Here is an 18,390-nt window from a genome sequence, read left to right as displayed (position 1 = left end):
TCTTGGAAAACAGCTCTCCAAGAAAATCAGAATAACACAGGGAATGGGAACCTTACCTCATGTGCACAAGCAGAAATGTGAGGAAAATCAGAAGCCAACGCTTTATTCTTTCTAAAGAAAAGGAAACCAAATGATAAAATAAAGATGATAAAGAAAAGCGATCTTACCTGATTTCGTTCTCTTTTCCCAGCTGATGGTAACCAGAAACTAAAGAGAAGGAGAGAATAACAGGAAAGAAAACAATAAAAGAAGTGGTAGAAACATTACAGAGAGGAGAAGATTAAAAGGTGTTGGGATCACAAAGTGAAGACACAGAAAGAAATAGGAAAAAAGATGGAATTGAGGAGAAATGGAGAGACATGTTAAATGTGAATGAACTTTTTTGTGGAAAATAACTCTTTGAAAGAAAAAGCCTTGTAATGGAATGTAAAATAAACCCAAGATTATGGTGTGACACCAACACATTCTCAGCTGTGCAATGACAACACGATCCTCCATTCAACAAGGGCATAAACCACACGCAGATCTTGCCTATTTTGTAAATTATAAATTTGACCAGGCTGGATGCGTACAGAGTCATAACATTATACTGACCATGATGTGTACAGGAGACATTAAAGAGCCAATCATGTCAGGGGACGAAGTTGTTACTAGAAAAGGTGGAATGACTGTCCTACAGCTACACACAGGCTTCCCAATTGCTCTTATCACAGCAGTTAGGACAAAAAGGATATTTCTCTATCTAGAGGTCTAAAAATGGGATGAGCTTAAAGGGGAATATAGAAGCAATCACCCACTTTGAACAAAAAAATTTTTAAGAGACAGAACAACAAGTTTAAAATATACCATCTTTATTGGAGGCTACTTTTATAATGCAGCACCTATAGAAATAAAAAGAACATAAACTAGTCTAGAAAGGAAAAAACATCACTCTCATGGGCTTAGGGTGTTAGCCATGTTAACTGTTATAAAGCGCAAGTCTTTAAGATCTCCTCTTTCAGCTCCAAAGTCGGATTTCTAGGTTCCTTCATAAAACTTCCCTCTGCCTCCTGCTCCAAGAACAGGCTAGGAGAGTCCACAAATATACAAGCACTTACTCTTTCTGCCGAGGGTCACTGATGATGTGGCCTATCCTCTCAGTACTCAGAGCACTTATGCTGGTCTCCTGAAAAGACAAGGAAGACAAGAGTATCATCTGACCACAGAAACAAATACACAAAGCACGACCTGTCATCAAGCCCACAGCTTTCCCACAACTGTATCAGCAACCTCAAAGGCACAGGACAAATGTCAACCTTAAATCCAACAGCAACTACACTTCTTCGTATGGGAATCTATCTTAAAAGCATTGCATGTTATTCTAGACTTAGTTTTCTCTAGTGCTCAAAAAGTCATAGCATTGCTTACTATATATGGTATTTCAATACAGTGAGTAATACTTCCCACAGTTATTAAAGTATATGGAAACAGAAACACTTTTTTAAAAATCCAACAGCAGGAGCTAACCCCATGGCCGAGTGGTTAAAATTCCACACACTGTGCTTCAGCAGCTCAGGTTCATAGGTTCGGATCCCAGACACAGACCTACTCCACTCATCAGCGATGCTGTGGTGCCAACCCTCACACAAAATAGAGGAAGACTGGCATAGACGTTAGCTCAGGGCTAGTCTTCCTCAAGAAAAAGAAAAAAAAAAAAGAGGAAAATTGGCAACTGGTGTTAGCTCAGGGCACATCTTCCTTACAAAAAAAAAAAAAATCCAACAGCAGCCAATTTTTAACAGTCCAACACACCAAGCTCCCTTTATCATATGATAAAAGCCCCAACAGCTTTCATAATGGGACATGTACTGAGTCCTCACTGGTAACACCTAAATATCTGCTGACTAAACATATACACATCAAACAACTTTTCTAACTTACGAAATTGTCACCCTGTATTTTGTCTTTTGAAGGTCATCTCTCAAAGTAAAAATAAAAGTTTGTATAAATTGGTTCTTAAATTTGGGGTTCTCAAGAGTGTAATATGAAATCTTACCCAAAACACCACAAGCAATTCAGAAACTAGTATTTCCAAAAACTGGAAAATGGCAGAAGGCACCCACCCTTCATTTAACTTGCGTACATTTACAATGAATATCGATCACGGCAGCTGGCATACCAGTGTGTACACGAGTAAGAGTTACGCACATAAGAATAAGTGTTAAGATGAGACAGCATGTCACAGGCATGAATGTCAAGGATGTCAAGGCTGTTACTCAAACACATTTGTTTCTGGGAAAATATTATTATCTGTATTCATCTATGTGTGTGGATTAGTCTAAACATTAGGATACACATTTTAGCAGAACAATTGGCTATAGAAAAACTAATTTGAAGTCAGTTTCTGGGCAGGAGTGGAGCTAAATGAAAAGGTTTCACATACTGTAGTCTTCATATTCTTCATCCCTCATGCTATGCCTCCTGGTCACAGACACAACCAGGGTAGTGGGGACAAGGGAAAAGATGGGTGAAAAATGAGCTATTTGTTACAGCAGAAAAATTATTAACTTAAAGTGCCGTAATGTTTAAATTTACAGTTTATTACTGTGTAAATTACAAGCAGTACTTTGCGTAATTAGCAACTTGCTGGCAGGGAGCTGTGAATGAAACTCATTATTTATGATTACAATTTAGAAAAAGAGAGGGGAGATGGGGGAGGGGAAGAAGGGGAGCAGAGCAGTGACCTCTGCTAGAAATGACAAATATCCCTTTAAGGTGATGAAGATGAATTAAACAAGTAAATATTATCCTACTCATTTGAAATCATTAGAGGCATGTTGCATCAGCCCTGGTTTTCCTTCCAGGCGAGCTAAAGGGGGCCTTCAAGACGAACCATGTACTTCCATGCAAGTGGAAGGCTCTTATTTTATAGGAGCTGAAACAAAGTAAGGCAGGTGACAGGGAGAACATTATCTGTCAAGCCTAACCAATAGAGAAAAGGTCCCCACTCCCAACCTCCTGCCTGCCTCCCCGCCATGTACTCCTACCCTGCTAGCTGTCCTGTTAAGCAGCAGCTCCCAGAATAGCAAAAGCAGCATTTCATTGTTTGCAAAATGAGTGATCCAAAAGAAGGTGTCATTCTTCCAATAATCAAATGTCTTTCTAATTAGAGATTTGAAACTGAATTTAAAGATAAAAGCAGTAAGAATCTGGGTTCATCTGGAAATAAACAGCCTCAATTCTTTTGCATGCCTAAAACTTTAGAAAGCAGTTCCCTGATTAAACTGTAAAACAGCAGCTCCCTGACGGCGGCCAGACTGCAGCTCTGACTACGACGAACCCGAGCTCCCACACAATAGGCGTTCTAAAGGCTTACTGACTGAACAAACAAACTAATGCTCTCCCTTCCTTCCTCTTTGCCCACCACCATCTTCTCTGACTGGTTATGAGCCTCAGTCTTAACCTATTTTCAATCTCAAAGCTAGAATAAAAATAAAACAATTTTTAAAATTTAAATTAAAAAAGATAAAAGAGAAGTAGACCTGGGGTCAATTCTCTATTCGGCCATTTCCATAAAGGTAACATCATATATTTCCTAGCTTCTTTGAACTCAAGTTGTCCTCATCTGCTAAAGGGGAATATCACCTTTTTTACAAGGTTGTTGGGAGAAGTGCATGAACTGAGTGCCTCGCACAGACCGGGGCAAAGGCAGAACTGAGTCAATGGCACATCTTCCTCCCTAATGGCCAAGGAGTGGCTTCCGAAATTTGATAAAAAGAAAAAACTGGAAAGAAAACCTCTGTTAACAATTTCTAGAATGAAAGAACAAAATTAGGATAGAAGAAGCATTCATGAATTTAGGAGGAGTCATAAAGAAGCCAAGGGTATTTTAACTCGTATATTAATAATATAAGATAAATCAAAAGAATAGAAGACAGAGCTCAGGCCTGTGGATACAGAGACACAGACAATGTCAGGACAACGTGTGCTTTGTCAGAACCTCTGTGTGAACTATGCTTCATCTTTCAGGTGTGTATCCATTCATATTCCACATAACATTCACTCTCGTGAACTCACACAATACTCAGTTGGCTTAATTAACACCAGCGAGTTCAACAGCACCTTTGATTGTGAACAGGTACACAAATCCCACAGGGAATATTATCTTCCCACTAAGCCTAGTAAAGGGTGAGAGCTACCACCTTCCCAACAAGCCTTCTTCGCCCCTTTCTGAGGCATCGAGCTGCAGCTCCAGGCAGACGATTCAAGCGAGCATGGTACCCTAAAAAAAAAAAGCAGAAAGTCCTGAGTAAGTCAATGCAGAAGATTCATGAGCAATGATATACTTCCGATACCCCAAAGGCCTTAACCCCCAGGATCTGACTAGATTGACCCTGAAACTAGTATCACTAGAATATCTGCCAAGGATTTATTATTCCCATGTCTCAGTCACCAGCAGTATGATCTTAGACACGTCATTTACCTCTGACCTAGGCATCCTCGTCTATAAAAGAGGAACAATCACTTGCTCAGTCCTATCTTACAAGGCTACTTTGAAGGGCCAATGAAAGAACATATGGAAGATACTACACAAAGATAAGATAGTATCAACAATTTCTAAATTAAGTTAAATGCTAGTTATTATCTCAAAAAACATTCTAATTCATAAAATAATGATAAAAATAGTATGCATAATATAATCCCATTTTTCTAACCCCGGTATGTGTTCTATACACAGAAAAGACAACTGGAAACAATGTGCCTCAGCCAGGGAGTAGTCCTTAGCAAGAACCAACTGCTTTCAGAGGCTTTCCATCACTCAAATCCATCACAACAAAATGTTATGATATTAGGAGCTTACAGCTCTTGGTGTAATTCTGGTCACCAAAATATGCTCAACAAAAACTTGATAAATGACTAACTGGTTGATTACTGATTACTGGGAATCTTAGAATCATAAATTTATAGAGCTAAAAGAAACCTCTGAAACAGTTTTGTTCAATGTTACCATATCTTAAGTGATGACCCTGAGGTCCCAAAGAAATGAAGTGACTGTCACAGTCACAGAGCTAGGTAGACAGTACCAAAGAGTATTACCACGTTTCCTTCTCCCTGTCCTAGCCTCTTTCCATCCCATCTTGCTACATCATAATCAAAGGAAAAGCAAAGGGAAGGGATATGTATTATATTAAAATCTATGTATTGTGTTGTATTAAAGTCTACAATAATAGAACTATCAAAGTAAAATTATTTAAGGAAATATTTTTAAATCATCCATTTAAAAAATGCCATTATACCTTGTATGTGAAAGTTGTTACTGAAATCTGTTCTCTTCCACGATCCAATACCTCAGGCTCCCATTGAGCACTCAAGAGTCCATCAGTTTCCCAGCAGGATAAGCACCCTGCCATGCTGCCAGGCTTGCACAGTGGCAATGGCGAGCTGAAGGAACACCCTGCTATATTTATCCCAAGGGCCTCCACAGATTGATTTAGATAAGAATCTAAAGATTCCTATCTTTAGAAGAGAACATCAAGCTTTGAGACTCACCCTTGAGTCCTCCAGAAAAATCCCTAGACTAGCTCCAAAATCCAGACAGTGAATGTGGGCTTAGCAACATAAGTACACTTGCCAGGGGATGATTCTCCCCAGAGAGAACCATATAAGTGTCAAGTACATTTTGGTCTCCTCAAAACTTACCTCTTTGAGCTGGCCGAGAAGGTAAAAGGAATGTGGGATCTGAAAGTTTATCCAGTCCGGAATCCATTCTTTCTACTTCAGAGCAATGATCAGGAGCCCACTTGGGCAGAAGATTAGGGACAGTGAACCCTGGGACACACTCTCCTTCATAGAACCAATCACTCTGTTCATCATCGCCTAAAGTCAAGAGATCACATCATAAGCCGGAATTTTAACATGCTCTATGAAAAAGCAAATGGGAGAATAACTTCTCAGTCATATAGGTTTGATGATACTTTTTAAATAAATAAAGTCAAAGTACAAAAAAAATTGTTTTGATTCTTCTTCTTGATCCATATTATGATAAAAATTGGAACATCAAACTAGTTTCACATAAATGTCATACTGTGTTATGCTGGACTGCTTTTAATAGTGAAAACTAATAAAGCTACCATTTACTAAGCCCTTACCACCTACCAGGATCCATACTAAAAATCTGTAAATATGTTCTCTCTCCCAAACCTTATACTAGCTCCAACTTACAAATGAGGCAACTAAAGCCCACAGAATTCAAGGTCAAGTCAGTAAATGATGAAGCCAGGATTTGAAGCCAAAGCCTAACTTCAAAGCCTTTATCACAAAAATAAACTGCCTCCCATGTACCATTCTCAGTGGTACAAATGAACGTGGGGGTTCAAAGCCCACAAATGCCTCTCAACTCAAAACTAGCTGTTCCTGAGGGACTTCCTGCTATATTCACATTTCTCATAATAGGTGAATAAAAAATGTACACCCATACCTCATTTTTTCCTTTGTACCTCATTAATGGGACAGAAAAACCATCTTGACACTAGTAATCCAAGCTCCTAAGAAAAAACTAACCACAGAGACAAACAATATAATCCCCTAAGGCTTGTCAAGAAATTATACCATTTGCTCAAGGCCATAATCTTCATTAACAACAAAGTCAAGACTAGACTTATATTTTCAGAATCTTGGTTCAAATTTCTTTCTATTGGCTAAAATGATAGCATCTCAATTTCCAACAGAGTTTATTCCTGCCAACAAAGAGTAAGATACATAACTTTATGTCTGCCATCCCACCCCTCTTTCAAAATAGCAAGGATGAAGGAAATTATTACAAGAATATCTAAAGAGTTCATAACGCATTCATTCTCTAATGTATACTGTCATCCCTCGGTATCCGCAGGGGATTGGTTCCCGGACTCCTGTGGATATCAAAATCCATGGATGCTCAAGTCCTGTATATAAATGGTGTAGTATTTGCAATAACCTACGCATATCCTCCCATATACTTGCAATCATCTCTAGATTACTTATAATACCTAATACAATGTAAATGCTATGCAAATAGTTGTTATACTGCATTATTTAGGAAATAATGACAAAAAAAAAGTCTGTACATGTTCAGTACGGACACAACCATCGTAGGCCTTTCAAACCGCAGTTGTTAGAAATCTGCGGCTGTTGAACCCCCAATATGGATAGCTGACTCTACCAGATCCCAGGGAAGCTGCTCAGGGCATGAAGTATCAGATTCATGGGCCACTAACACCTAGGATAATGATAACACTTAAATCACTGTGGAGATTGCTAAAAGAAGAAATGAAAGCTGCATACTGGTAAACAGCAACAGATACTTCCATGAAAGAAGCTACTCAAAGCGTTCCCTTATAAAAACCCACCACCAACAGCTATTTCTCTAAAACAGTGGCTCTCAACTTTTAGTGTGCATCAGAAGGACAAGGAAGGGTTGTTAAAACACAAACTGCTGGGCCCTACCTGCAAAGTTTCCGACTCTGGTCTGGGCAGGACACAAAATTTGCATTTCTAACAAGTTCCCTAGTGATGCTAAGCTGGTCTGGGGACCATAATTTGAGAGCCACTAGTCTAAAAGCATCTCATCAAACCAGATACATAGGTGAATTAAAGATAGGCATTGGAATTCACAATGTTTCTCTGCACTTCAATATATTAATTCCTTTCTTATTCATAAGCATTCTTTAGGCCATTTATTAAAACTATATTTAGCTAGATCATGTTTTCTGATGACAAATGGCAAACTATAATGGAATTTTTTTGGTTCTCAAGCACTCACTCAAGATTTTTGATAACATGAAAAGGGACTCACTGAATTGAAGGGACCTTGTGAGATCATCGAGACCAGAAGTCTTCAGCCTGGGTTCACTAGGCTGCGTGACTCAGGAGCTCCTCCCAAGAGTGCTGCCAGGGCATGAGCAACAGGCTGAGCGCATCAGGCTCCTGACCTCCCGCTCCTTTAGGAACTTGCTTTAGCCAAAATAGGTTTAGCTGTTTTACAATTTGAGGCTCTATGTACAATTCTGTTGGGGGAGGGGCGAGGAGAATTTTTCCTTTAACTGGGTTTCTCAATAAGTATTTATTAAGAGTTCACTATATACTAAGCAATGTGTTACCTATTTTGGTTTCAAATAATATAAAAACTTCTGCCTTTGAAAAGCTTCAATGGAAAAGATACACCTCTATAAATAATAATGTAATATGGTAAGTGATAAGAAAGTAGTAAGTACAGGAAAAAAAAAAGAATAAGGATCCTAGGAGATGCTGCCTACACTGAGCGTATCAGTCAGAATCCCTTTAGGAAACAAACACACATTTATAAGGAATAATTAAGACTTTAACGAAGTGACTATTTACAAAGATGTAGACAGTATTACGAGAAACTAGTAAAGGGATGGTGAAGCACCCTGGAGCCAGCACAGACAGGAGTCTTTACCATTCCTAGACCTGAGGTGACAAGGGGAAAGAATGGTTATCAGAGCCCAGAGAGAGAACAGTGGTTACAGGAGAAAGGTGCCCAACAGAACTGGTGGCCTTCAGCAGAGGAACACAGCCATTGCCAACCAGCAGCCCAACAGAAAGGGAGCCAGGGAAAGCTCTAATCCAACGGGGTAGACTGCATTATTGTTTCCACCTCTTCACCACTTCCCTATAACAAAATGACACATCCATACGTCCACGCACTTGGCCCTCTGCCCTTTGCCATGGGAATCCACAGGGCCTTCCCCTTGAGGCAGAGCACACTTCCTCACTCCACGGACATTGGGCTTGGTCCTATGACTTGCTGTAGGTAGTAACAATTAGCAGATGTGATTCAAGCAAAAGCTTTAAATATCCAGGCATGATCTGGCTTGGTCACTTGTCATTCCTGTCCTCCACCATGAGAAGTCCATGCCACATACAGCCATTGCTCCTTTAGCCTAGGTCTCAGGATAAGATACACTGAGTAGATACAAACCTAAGTTGAAGCCGAAAGATCAGCTGAACCTGGGTAAGATCAACTGAACCACAGCTAACCTCCAGTCCCATAAGCAAGAAATAAATGTGGTAAACCACTGAAATTTGAGGGCTGTTAAACAGTATCACCATAATAAAAACTTAACTAATGCATCCAATCTTATTCACCTCCCTCCCTCCATTCTTCTGCTGATGCCTCCTTCTGGCCAAACCCAACAAGAAATTGAGGGCAAGAAAGCCCACTGATGTAGTCCATAAATATGCCCTGGAGGGTAAAAAGGAGAACTGTGTCTCGGTGGATGACCAGCCATTCAAGGAAGGGTGAGGATGAGATTTCAGGCAGAGAGACCAGCATAAACAAAGACACAAAAGCAGGAAATAACACAGCTTTGTGCTGAGAACTCTAAGCATCTAAATATCAGCAGAATGTTTGAAGTTGAGGCAGAGACGGAGAGAAAAGCTGGGGCTACAGAATACTCTACAATCCTCCATGATAAACCAAAGATTCCTTATCAGTAGAAAGGCTTTCCAAAGGCCCAAAACTTAATCTGTTGTAATAGGACCACGGTTAAAGACCTCTGTTTAATTATGCATCATAACCTTTAAGAGGCGCATTATGATACTCCATAGGACTGTAGTAAAAGCAAAGAAAAAGAACAAATATTAGTAATTCTGAGCAGTATGCACCAACTCATTCATGCAAAGATAACCAGATCTTTCCAGGAAAGATTTCCTGGTATAAGAGAACCAAGACTCTAGCGGGAGCCCACCTAGCAGCACACACAGCTTTAAAAGCACAGTTAACTAATGACACCTAGCTCCCTCAGAGGGAGAAAGGGCTAGAACTGTACTCATAACAACCTCCCATATGGTAGGAGGCTCGACACCTCCATCCATGTCCACAACTCTGAGGCATGGGGGAGAGACCCTCCCCACAGTCTCTCTCAAAATCAGGACTTGGATGCTGAGTCTCACAGGCCCAGGATCCCTGGGGGGCCTTTGTGGATCAACCCAGACAGGCAGCCACCATGCCTGTCCCTCAATCACTTAACCCTCAGAGAAAAATCACTGGGTTTCCGAGCTGGAAGGGTCTTTAGAGATCTGCAAATCCCTTACTTAGATTAAGAAAACTACATTCCCAAGGAACTTTATGAAATTCTTATTGGTACACAATTAGTGTGGCCCTAAGCAAGTGTACAGGGCAAGAACAAAGTTTCAAATGACTGTTTAGGTAGTAAAAATAAAGAACTGATCATTAACATACACCAGCCTTATTCACAGTGCTCTGTACTAAACTTTAGGAGTTTTAACTCTAGAAAGAAGATGTTTTCTATAATATATTCACCCAGAACACTATGACCATTTATAAATAAGGTTATAAAAATAAATTCTCCCTATGTGAAAATACAAATGGCTTAACACCCAAAGAAATAGAGTGTATTAGGATATTTTTTGGTTCTAATAAAAAGCGACTTCCCAAAGTCCCATCCTTGACACTCTAACCCCCTAGATCAATGATTCTCAAAGGCTGAACGACCTGCATAAAAGTCACCACAGGTGCTTGTGGGAAATGCAGATTCCAGGGGCCAACTCTAGACCTATCTGACTTCTAGGAGCTCAGGAATTTACAGTTTTAACAGTTGCCCAGGTGGCTCTTATATGCCCTAAGATTTGAGAACCACTGCCACAGACAACCATCATATTCTCAGGGCGTCACTCCTATAATCATTAGGATCTTCCCAGAACCAATGCCCCAAAGCTGGGATCAAGATTACCTTGCCGTCCTTCATCGTTGGTAAAGAGCCCTGTGTCACTGCTGCTACAGACACTGCTGGTTTCACTGAAAACAGAGTAAAACACAAGAGAACACGTCAGCCTCAGTCAAAAACAAAGCACTGTCCACTCTTCTGGTTTTCAAATGGAAAGATCACAAGTTTCCCTAATTTCACTCCAGCTCATTAGCCAATCAGAAACATAAATTTCATAGTTAAGTCACAGGGGAAAGTTTATTTTCCCCCAAACAAAAGGAATATAAGAAGAGGAGAATTCTAAAACTTTTACTTACATGTCAAAGTACTTTTAAAATATCTAAAGTCACTTAGGTTAGCATTAGAAAGTTATTTATTAAAGCTCACAGAGGTAATTTCAACCTGGTTTGGTATATTAAACACCACAAATTTACAAATTTACCAATCTTATTTTTAAATGTCAACTTTGAGTTTCAAATGAAGCTATCCAACTTTAAGACATCTAGCACTTCTCAAGTTTTCCCATTTACAAAGCAGCAAACAAAAATCCATGAACAGGAAAAAAAATCAGTATGACAAAAGTTCTATTTTCTAAATGTAACGTTTTCCTTGATATCAAGTGGATACAACAAAACTCATTTTCGAAAAAGATATTAAGGTTAAAAATCAAAATATAAAAACAAACTCCACTGGAACTCTTTGAAATAAAACTTTTGTCTCCTAGCTTCATTTTCCAAGCCATTGCTAACAACTGATTCTGCCTCTTCTGATCTGCATTTCCTTCACCTAATCTTCATCAAATTTTCCTTATCTGGTTCAAGAAAAATTTCTCTGTTTTTTACAATATTAGCTATACCTTTGATTGGGAGTGTTTCCATCCAAGCCAGTCAATCTTTGTCACCTGCTCTAGAAGATGGACGAAACTAAAGCAAGGAAGAAACATTCTCACGTTGCTGCATAAAAAGCAGGCTTGGCAAAATCCCCGTCTACATTTCTGGGTCAAAAATCTGAAACATTTTGTATTTTGCAACATTTCCAAATATTTTGCCAACACTAAATCCTAAAAATGCTGGTTAAATTAAGTAGCAGTCCTGTCCTCACTTAAGCCTGTCTCTGAATAACAGGTCCAAGAGATCTGTTGCAGCAAGAGCCAATAAAACATGCTCGATTCTTTAAAGGTTCTTTCATTTTATTGTCTCCTGTACTTATAAGCGTGAACATTCTCAGGTGTCACTGTAAGAAATGTCTCACAAAACTACACCGCTGGATTCTGATAGATTTAGACTCTTCGAAGAGCTCTGCGGTTAAAATCCAGAAGACATCCTCACCGAGGATGCATTCCTCCTTCTTCTGAGTTCCAGGAACTGCGCCTGCTGAACTTAGTCGTGGCGGTGGACGTTTAGCAAATTCCTAAGAATACCAGTGTTCTGACTCCACTGAGAATTGCTACACATTCTCTCATCTTCCTAGTTTATTTTTCTCATCTCTCCTCAAAGATAAGGCAAATTTTATATTTTTTAACTCCTCTTGATATTAAGGAGGGATATTTAAGTCCTGCTTGATATTAAAAAAGCACGGCAGACTGTGGGACAGATGTCCTACTCCACCCCCATGTCACATGTTTTATTGGTTAGCAGTATCACGGACTAAGATTTAGGGGTCAGCAAACAACAGCCTGTCACCTCTTTTTGTACGGCCTATGAGCTAAGAATGTATTTTACAGTTTTAAATCACTGGGGGGAAAAAAATCAAAAGATGAATATTTTGTGACACAGAAACAGCATGAAGTTCAAATTTCAGTGTTCATAAATAAAGTTTTATTGGAATACAGCCACACTCGTTCATTTAGACATTGACTATGGCTTCTTTCACACTACAACTGCAAAGCTGAGTAGCTGCAACAGACAATATAGCACCCACAAAGCCCTAAAATATTTACTATCTGGCTCTTTACAGAGGAAGTTTGCTGATCCCTGCTCTCCACATATTATTACAAGTTCCACTCTGCAATGCCTACGGTGCCCTCTGTTTGAATATTTTCAACTAAAAACTTAAAACTCTTGCTTTGTTGCAAAGTCTGTCAAGTCTTTTCCCCTCTCATGCCCTGTAAGCACTACAAGATACAGTGCTTCCTGGATCCCCTTTACAAGGATTCCACTCCCTCCTCATATTCTAAATAAAGGGGGCAAGCTCAAAGAAATCTGCTGGATCAAGCAAGGTGTTGGTAACCTAAAACCTTCCTGTCACTGTACATTTTCTATTTTTGTCAACAGCATTTAAGGAGACTCACTGTTCTTGAAAGAGCTTGGACTAAATGTGCCTCTAAGTTTTCTATATATAGTTAATTAGAGTAATGGCAAAGACGTCAAAAATATCACCAGGATTTTAAGGCTGTGATCAAGGGAGATATGTTTTTTCTTCATCAAGAAAATAATTTATGTCGTACAGAACACTTATTACATAAAAGTATCATCATTTTACCAGCATATGGAAATGACTATTTCATCTGATGGCATCTGCTAATTTTATTTATTCCCCCAGAAGAATTTGCATTGTAGAAATCAAATCATATGTAAGAAACTGTTCGCCTAATTAGCTGAGGAGGAAGACAAAGGGGACTTCACGGCATGTTTGCACATAAACACTACAATACAGACGCCAAAACGTAGCACTAGCTGTTAGGTAGAAGCAAATATTCCCCTTTCCAACTTACAGGCCAAAGTGGTCCAGTCCTGCTGCCTTCATTCACTTCTGGCTCAGAGATTATGATTTTTTTTTACATATCTAATCAATAGGATTCAATAATGATTTAGTCAGCTATAAAATGTTAATTTAGCCAATTAACAGAATGTTTCATACTCTGTTAAAAATAAGCTCCTATCTTTCACTAAAGACAATTTTCTTTAGCACCTTTGTAGACCACAAAGTCAAAAAGTTAAAAGATGTCAGGCTCCTATGTATTTTTCCTATTCCAAAACCTTCAAATTTGTTTATAACTTTTTGGCTATGAGCCTTTTTACTAGGCAAGGAAAAAAAAGCTGTGTTCCTCATTTTTATGAGAAAAAAATGTGATCCTACCTCTAGTGTCCACTCCACTTGTGGTCCTCTGAAGCTTAGTCAGGAAGACAGAAACTCAGCCTCTATTCGTCTCCAGAAAAAGTAACAAGACAAAGCCCACAAGGACGGCAGGTGATGAAATCTTGTCTTTTCCCAAAATGGCAGCAACTCCTGGAGGCATCAATGCCTCCTGCCTGCCTCAGGAGCCTGTCCTCACGTGATTCTAATCTATAAATAGTTTGCATACCACAATCTTCCTAGAATATTTCTAAAATATTTTGGAGCAGAAATGTATTAACTCTACAAATAATCTGTACATCATTCAAAAAATTCAATCCCAAATTGGGGCAATAAAAAGTCTCTAACAGGAAAAAGAGAAGGAAGGATTCCCCGCCCCCATTTCTCTTTAAATCTTCACTCACTGACTTAGTAAACATTTATTAAGTATTTACCATATACAAGACACTGCTATAACCAGCACTAAAACTAACAAAGAAACATGTCAATTAAATGCATGCAATTTATATAAAACTTAGTCTAAACTATGAGAGAGGGTGTGAAAAGGTAGAGAGAAGAATGATTTCCAACGAAGAATATTCTGCAAATACGGGATGGTGCAAGCCTAGAATTTATCTTGGTAATACTGAGGAAATCATCCCGTTTTAGAAGTTAGAAAATGTCTCAAAAATATTCACATGTGAGTAAAAACAGTAATAATACATCACACTTCTCTATAATGGTTTGCAATAATAAACATTCTCACACTTAATTCAGCAGCATAGCCATCATTTTAAATAAGACAAAATGATATTAAAGCCTGGATTTTGGACCACCAATTGTATTACCTAATTATTACAATATTGATAGTACAGCAACTGAACTACATCCAACCGAAATAACAGGAGAGTAAAGAAAGTCAACCAAACCAGCAGTTCCAGAGGCTTTCCTCCTCAACATTTTATGAAAACTTTCAAACATACAAAAAAGTTGAAAGAAATTAGTTACCACTCACACTCCATCACCTAGATACTGCAATTAACATTTTGCTTTGTTTTGTTTTATCACACATCTATCCATCTAACCTTCCCTTCTGAATGTCTTTGTAATTCAAGGCGCTCTGGGTAGAGCAGATGATTGAGCATGCATCCACTTTCAGAGAAGCTGATGATCATAGGAACAAGCCTAATTAAACACTATTGATACCTCTTGTCCATTTAAATAATTAACTCCAGGGCAAACACTGTTACCTAAACATTGTAAACTTTGGTACTAACTTTAAAATGCTTTCATCTGAACTACTCTTCTTTCCAAGTTCTGAAAATGAACTGTTCGCCCTTTTGAGGAGCAATTAAAGGGTAGTATCATCAATTAGCAAAAACCTCAGTTTTAAACTACAGTATTTTTATTCTATAGAAGAAATCAGTGTTTTGGTCTTACTAAGTTTTCTAAGTTTGAAACTCACGCATGTTGGTAAAAGCAGAGTCAATTAAGTAAAAATCCAATCTCAGTACCAGAAACATCTAGAGCAGTGATTCTCAACCGGAAGAAATTTTGCACCCCCTTCTTCTCCACCCCCACCAAGGTCATTTGGAAACATTTTTGTCAGAATTTGGAGGCGGGTGGGGGAGTTGGTGTCCTATGGCATCTAGCGGGTGGAGGCCAGGGATGCTGCTAAACACCCTACAATCACAGACAGCCCTCACAATAGAGAATCATCTGGCCCGAAAACGTCAGTGGTGCCCACGTTGAGAATCCGTATCTAGAGTGATGAACAAAGCAGAGGGATGGAGGAGGCAAGGCGTCATGTTAAAGGAAACCACTTCAGAGGAGAGGAGCCTGTGCACCTCTGCCGGATAGAGCCAGCTTCCAAGGGCAGAGGTCAACATTCCACAGAAGCAACAATGTCACTCCCTTGCCAGGGCTGGGCCAGGGCCTCAAACAGTCTGAGGCCTCCAGATCCTAGGAACCTTGAGAAGGCAGCTGGACCTTCAGGCAAAGTGGTAGAAATGAAACTACTCGAGAGTTGTACACCCTTCCCCGCCTAGCCCAGGCAGAAAGAAGATCCTATAACCATGGAAGAGAGAGCTCCAGACTGGGCAAGAAGGAAGTATCTTGCTCATTTCAATGTTCCCAATGCCCATGATAGCACCTGGTACACAACAGGCATTGGGTAATTGTTAAATGGCACGAACTTGTGCACATCAGCGCTATTCCTCCCCTTGTACAGCCTGTGTGGCATGTCACTTCACTCTCTAATCCTATTTTCCTGCACGTAAAGGTGGATGGATTGTTCTCAGGATGTGCTGACACGAGGCACGTGAACCCACTTTGTGAATTCTAGAGCATTATACAAAAAAGCAAAGAACAAGAGTCCAAAGCTACTTCTAGAATGCTAATTCTTGTATACACCCAAATATTATTACTTTAGAGGTTAACAGTAGTAATTTCCTCACTGACACTCTTATTAAAATAATAATCTAAATTCTATGGAATTCTCAATTATACCTCAATAAAAAAAAATTCTATGGGCCTCAAATCTATTTTCACTTTAAATGGAAAAAATGTGGCCTACAAAATCTGGTATTTTTCCTGCACTGGGTTTCATCCAAGAGAGGGAGACACTGAGTTCAGCAGATACCTAAACTACAAGTATCTCAAGAAGGGGTTTGGTACTTGAATGAGATTATTAGTAAAACCATTAATATAGAAGGTTATTATTAATTACTGATACCAATAATATCATTTATTGAAGTCTACTATAGGCCAGGCAAAGCACTAAGTGCTTTATATTCATTATGTCATTTCTCCTACCCCAAAACTCTGTGAGGGAACAATGTCAACCTCCTATTACAGATGAAGGGATGAGGCTTAGAGAGGTTAAGCAACTTGCCCAACAATACACAGCGAACAATCACCGGAGCCAGAGCGGTGCACCTCTCCAAGGCCCATTGCTCGCTGAATGGCCACTAAAATACAGATGGGGTAGACAGATTTGCCTCATTTACTCAGTCAATCCCATGTTTCTCCACTCCTATGACACTGAATTTCAGCACTTCTCATTTTCATTCCTGTGAAATGCAAACAGATTAATGGAACCAGGGAAAGAGTGTTCCTTTGCTTTTTGCTACTTAAAACATTCAGACAGCTGAAACTCCAGCTGTGCTGGCTACTACTGCTTATCAGCTAAAAACACATCATACACACTGAACACCAAGAAAACTAATGACGAACACACTTCAGAAAGAAGCTCTCCCCATTAATGCCAGATCTTGAATTTAAAAAATAAATACTCATCTTCAGTATACTTACTTATAATACAACAAAACAGACTCTCACGGATCTACACCCTGCTTACCCTTACAGTTCCCAAATGCCTTTGAAATCAAAATAAAAACATTCTTCTAATAAGTTCTGGGGAAGTATTAGTCTGAGAACACTATTCCTGAATTTAGCTTCACACTAAGTTAGGAAAAAATTTCAGAAGACAGTAGCCATCTGTCGTAACCAGACTCCCAGATGACCCCCAACGGTCCCAGGCGCCTGGGATTTCACACCCTGGTTGGTCTGTGTAACCAACAGCACAGGCAGAAGTAATGGTATGTCACTTCCAAGATTACTTTATAAAAGACTGTGGCTTCCACGTTGGGCACTCGAAAGAGAGCACCTAGGCTAGCTGGCGTGCTCGTGCGGGCGCGCTCTCTGTCCTCGCTCAGACCATTTGCTCTAGGGGAAGGCAACTACCGTGTCTGGAGGATGCTAACAGCCCTGTGGAGGGGCCCACGTGGAGAGGAACTGAGACTCAGTCCAACAGCCTGTAATGAAATGAGATCTGCCTACAGCCCTGTGAGTGAGCTTGGAAATGGATCCTTCAACCCCAGTGGAGCCTTGAGACGACTGCAGCCCCAGCCAAAGATGTGACTCTATCAGTATGAGAGATGCTGAACCAGAACCACCCAGCTAAGCTGCTCCCGGATTCCTGACTCCAGGAACTGTAAGACTATAAACATCTGTTATTTAAAGCTACTAAGTTTTAGGGCAATTTTTTCTGCAGCAATGGATAATACAGCATCTTTATGAATTTTTTTTCCTTCTTCTTCTCCCCAAAGCCCCCCAGTACGTAGTTGTGTATTCTAGTTCTGAGCGCCTCTGGTTGCGGCACGTGGGACGCTGCCTCAGCATGGCCTGACAAGTGGTGCCATGTCCACGCCCAGGATCTGAACCAGCAAAACCTTGGACTGCCTAAGCGGAGGGCGCAAACTTAACCACTCAGCCACGGGGCCGGCTCCCTGTGAATTCTTTTTTGAAAATAATTCCCTGATTGCTAGCCCTAAGGAGAAGCTTCAAGTTTCAGTAAGACAAATCTTGCTGAATTCCCACAATTAGGAGAAAAAAACAAGGCCTGTCCTCTGACCTGAGAGCTTACTAGTTCTCTCATATTCCTAATCACAGAAGACTGTAAATTTAGAACTGAATGAGAGTCATTTATTCCTGTCTCAATCACAATAAGGAGGTAAAGAATTAGTTTATCATCTATAATCAAGTTGGTATCAATAAGTTATCACCTGGGTTTCTCACCCATTTAAGATTATTAACCAAGTAGCTTGAATAAGAGGTGTCTTTTACACCTAAT

At 39.7% G+C, this 18,390-nt stretch overlaps 1 protein-coding gene across 6 annotated transcripts in view; it reads right to left on the bottom strand.

The window, feature by feature from the left end:
* Positions 1-18,390, bottom strand: part of GPATCH2L (G-patch domain containing 2 like) — a 64,863-nt gene that overhangs the window by 37,084 nt on the left and 9,389 nt on the right. For 4 of the 6 annotated variants that reach the window (XM_046647243.1, XM_046647245.1, XM_046647247.1 and 1 more), the window contains exons 3-7: positions 10,731-10,795; positions 5,680-5,856; positions 4,182-4,261; positions 1,098-1,165; positions 57-111 (exon numbers count right to left, since the gene is read on the bottom strand). In XM_046647243.1, coding sequence (XP_046503199.1) covers positions 57-111; positions 1,098-1,165; positions 4,182-4,261; positions 5,680-5,856; positions 10,731-10,795 — 445 coding nt within the window. Of the gene's footprint in view, positions 1-56; positions 112-167; positions 208-1,097; positions 1,166-4,181; positions 4,262-5,679; positions 5,857-10,730; positions 10,796-18,390 lie in introns of all 6 variants that reach the window. The other 2 variants (XM_046647246.1, XM_046647249.1) reach the window with 1 other exon arrangement.

Source organism: Equus quagga, chromosome 20 (assembly GCF_021613505.1).
Source record: "Equus quagga isolate Etosha38 chromosome 20, UCLA_HA_Equagga_1.0, whole genome shotgun sequence".
Classification (NCBI taxonomy): domain Eukaryota; kingdom Metazoa; phylum Chordata; class Mammalia; order Perissodactyla; family Equidae; genus Equus; species Equus quagga.
Note: the sequence above shows the minus strand (reverse complement) of the source record. Positions and strands in the feature narration are given on the sequence as shown.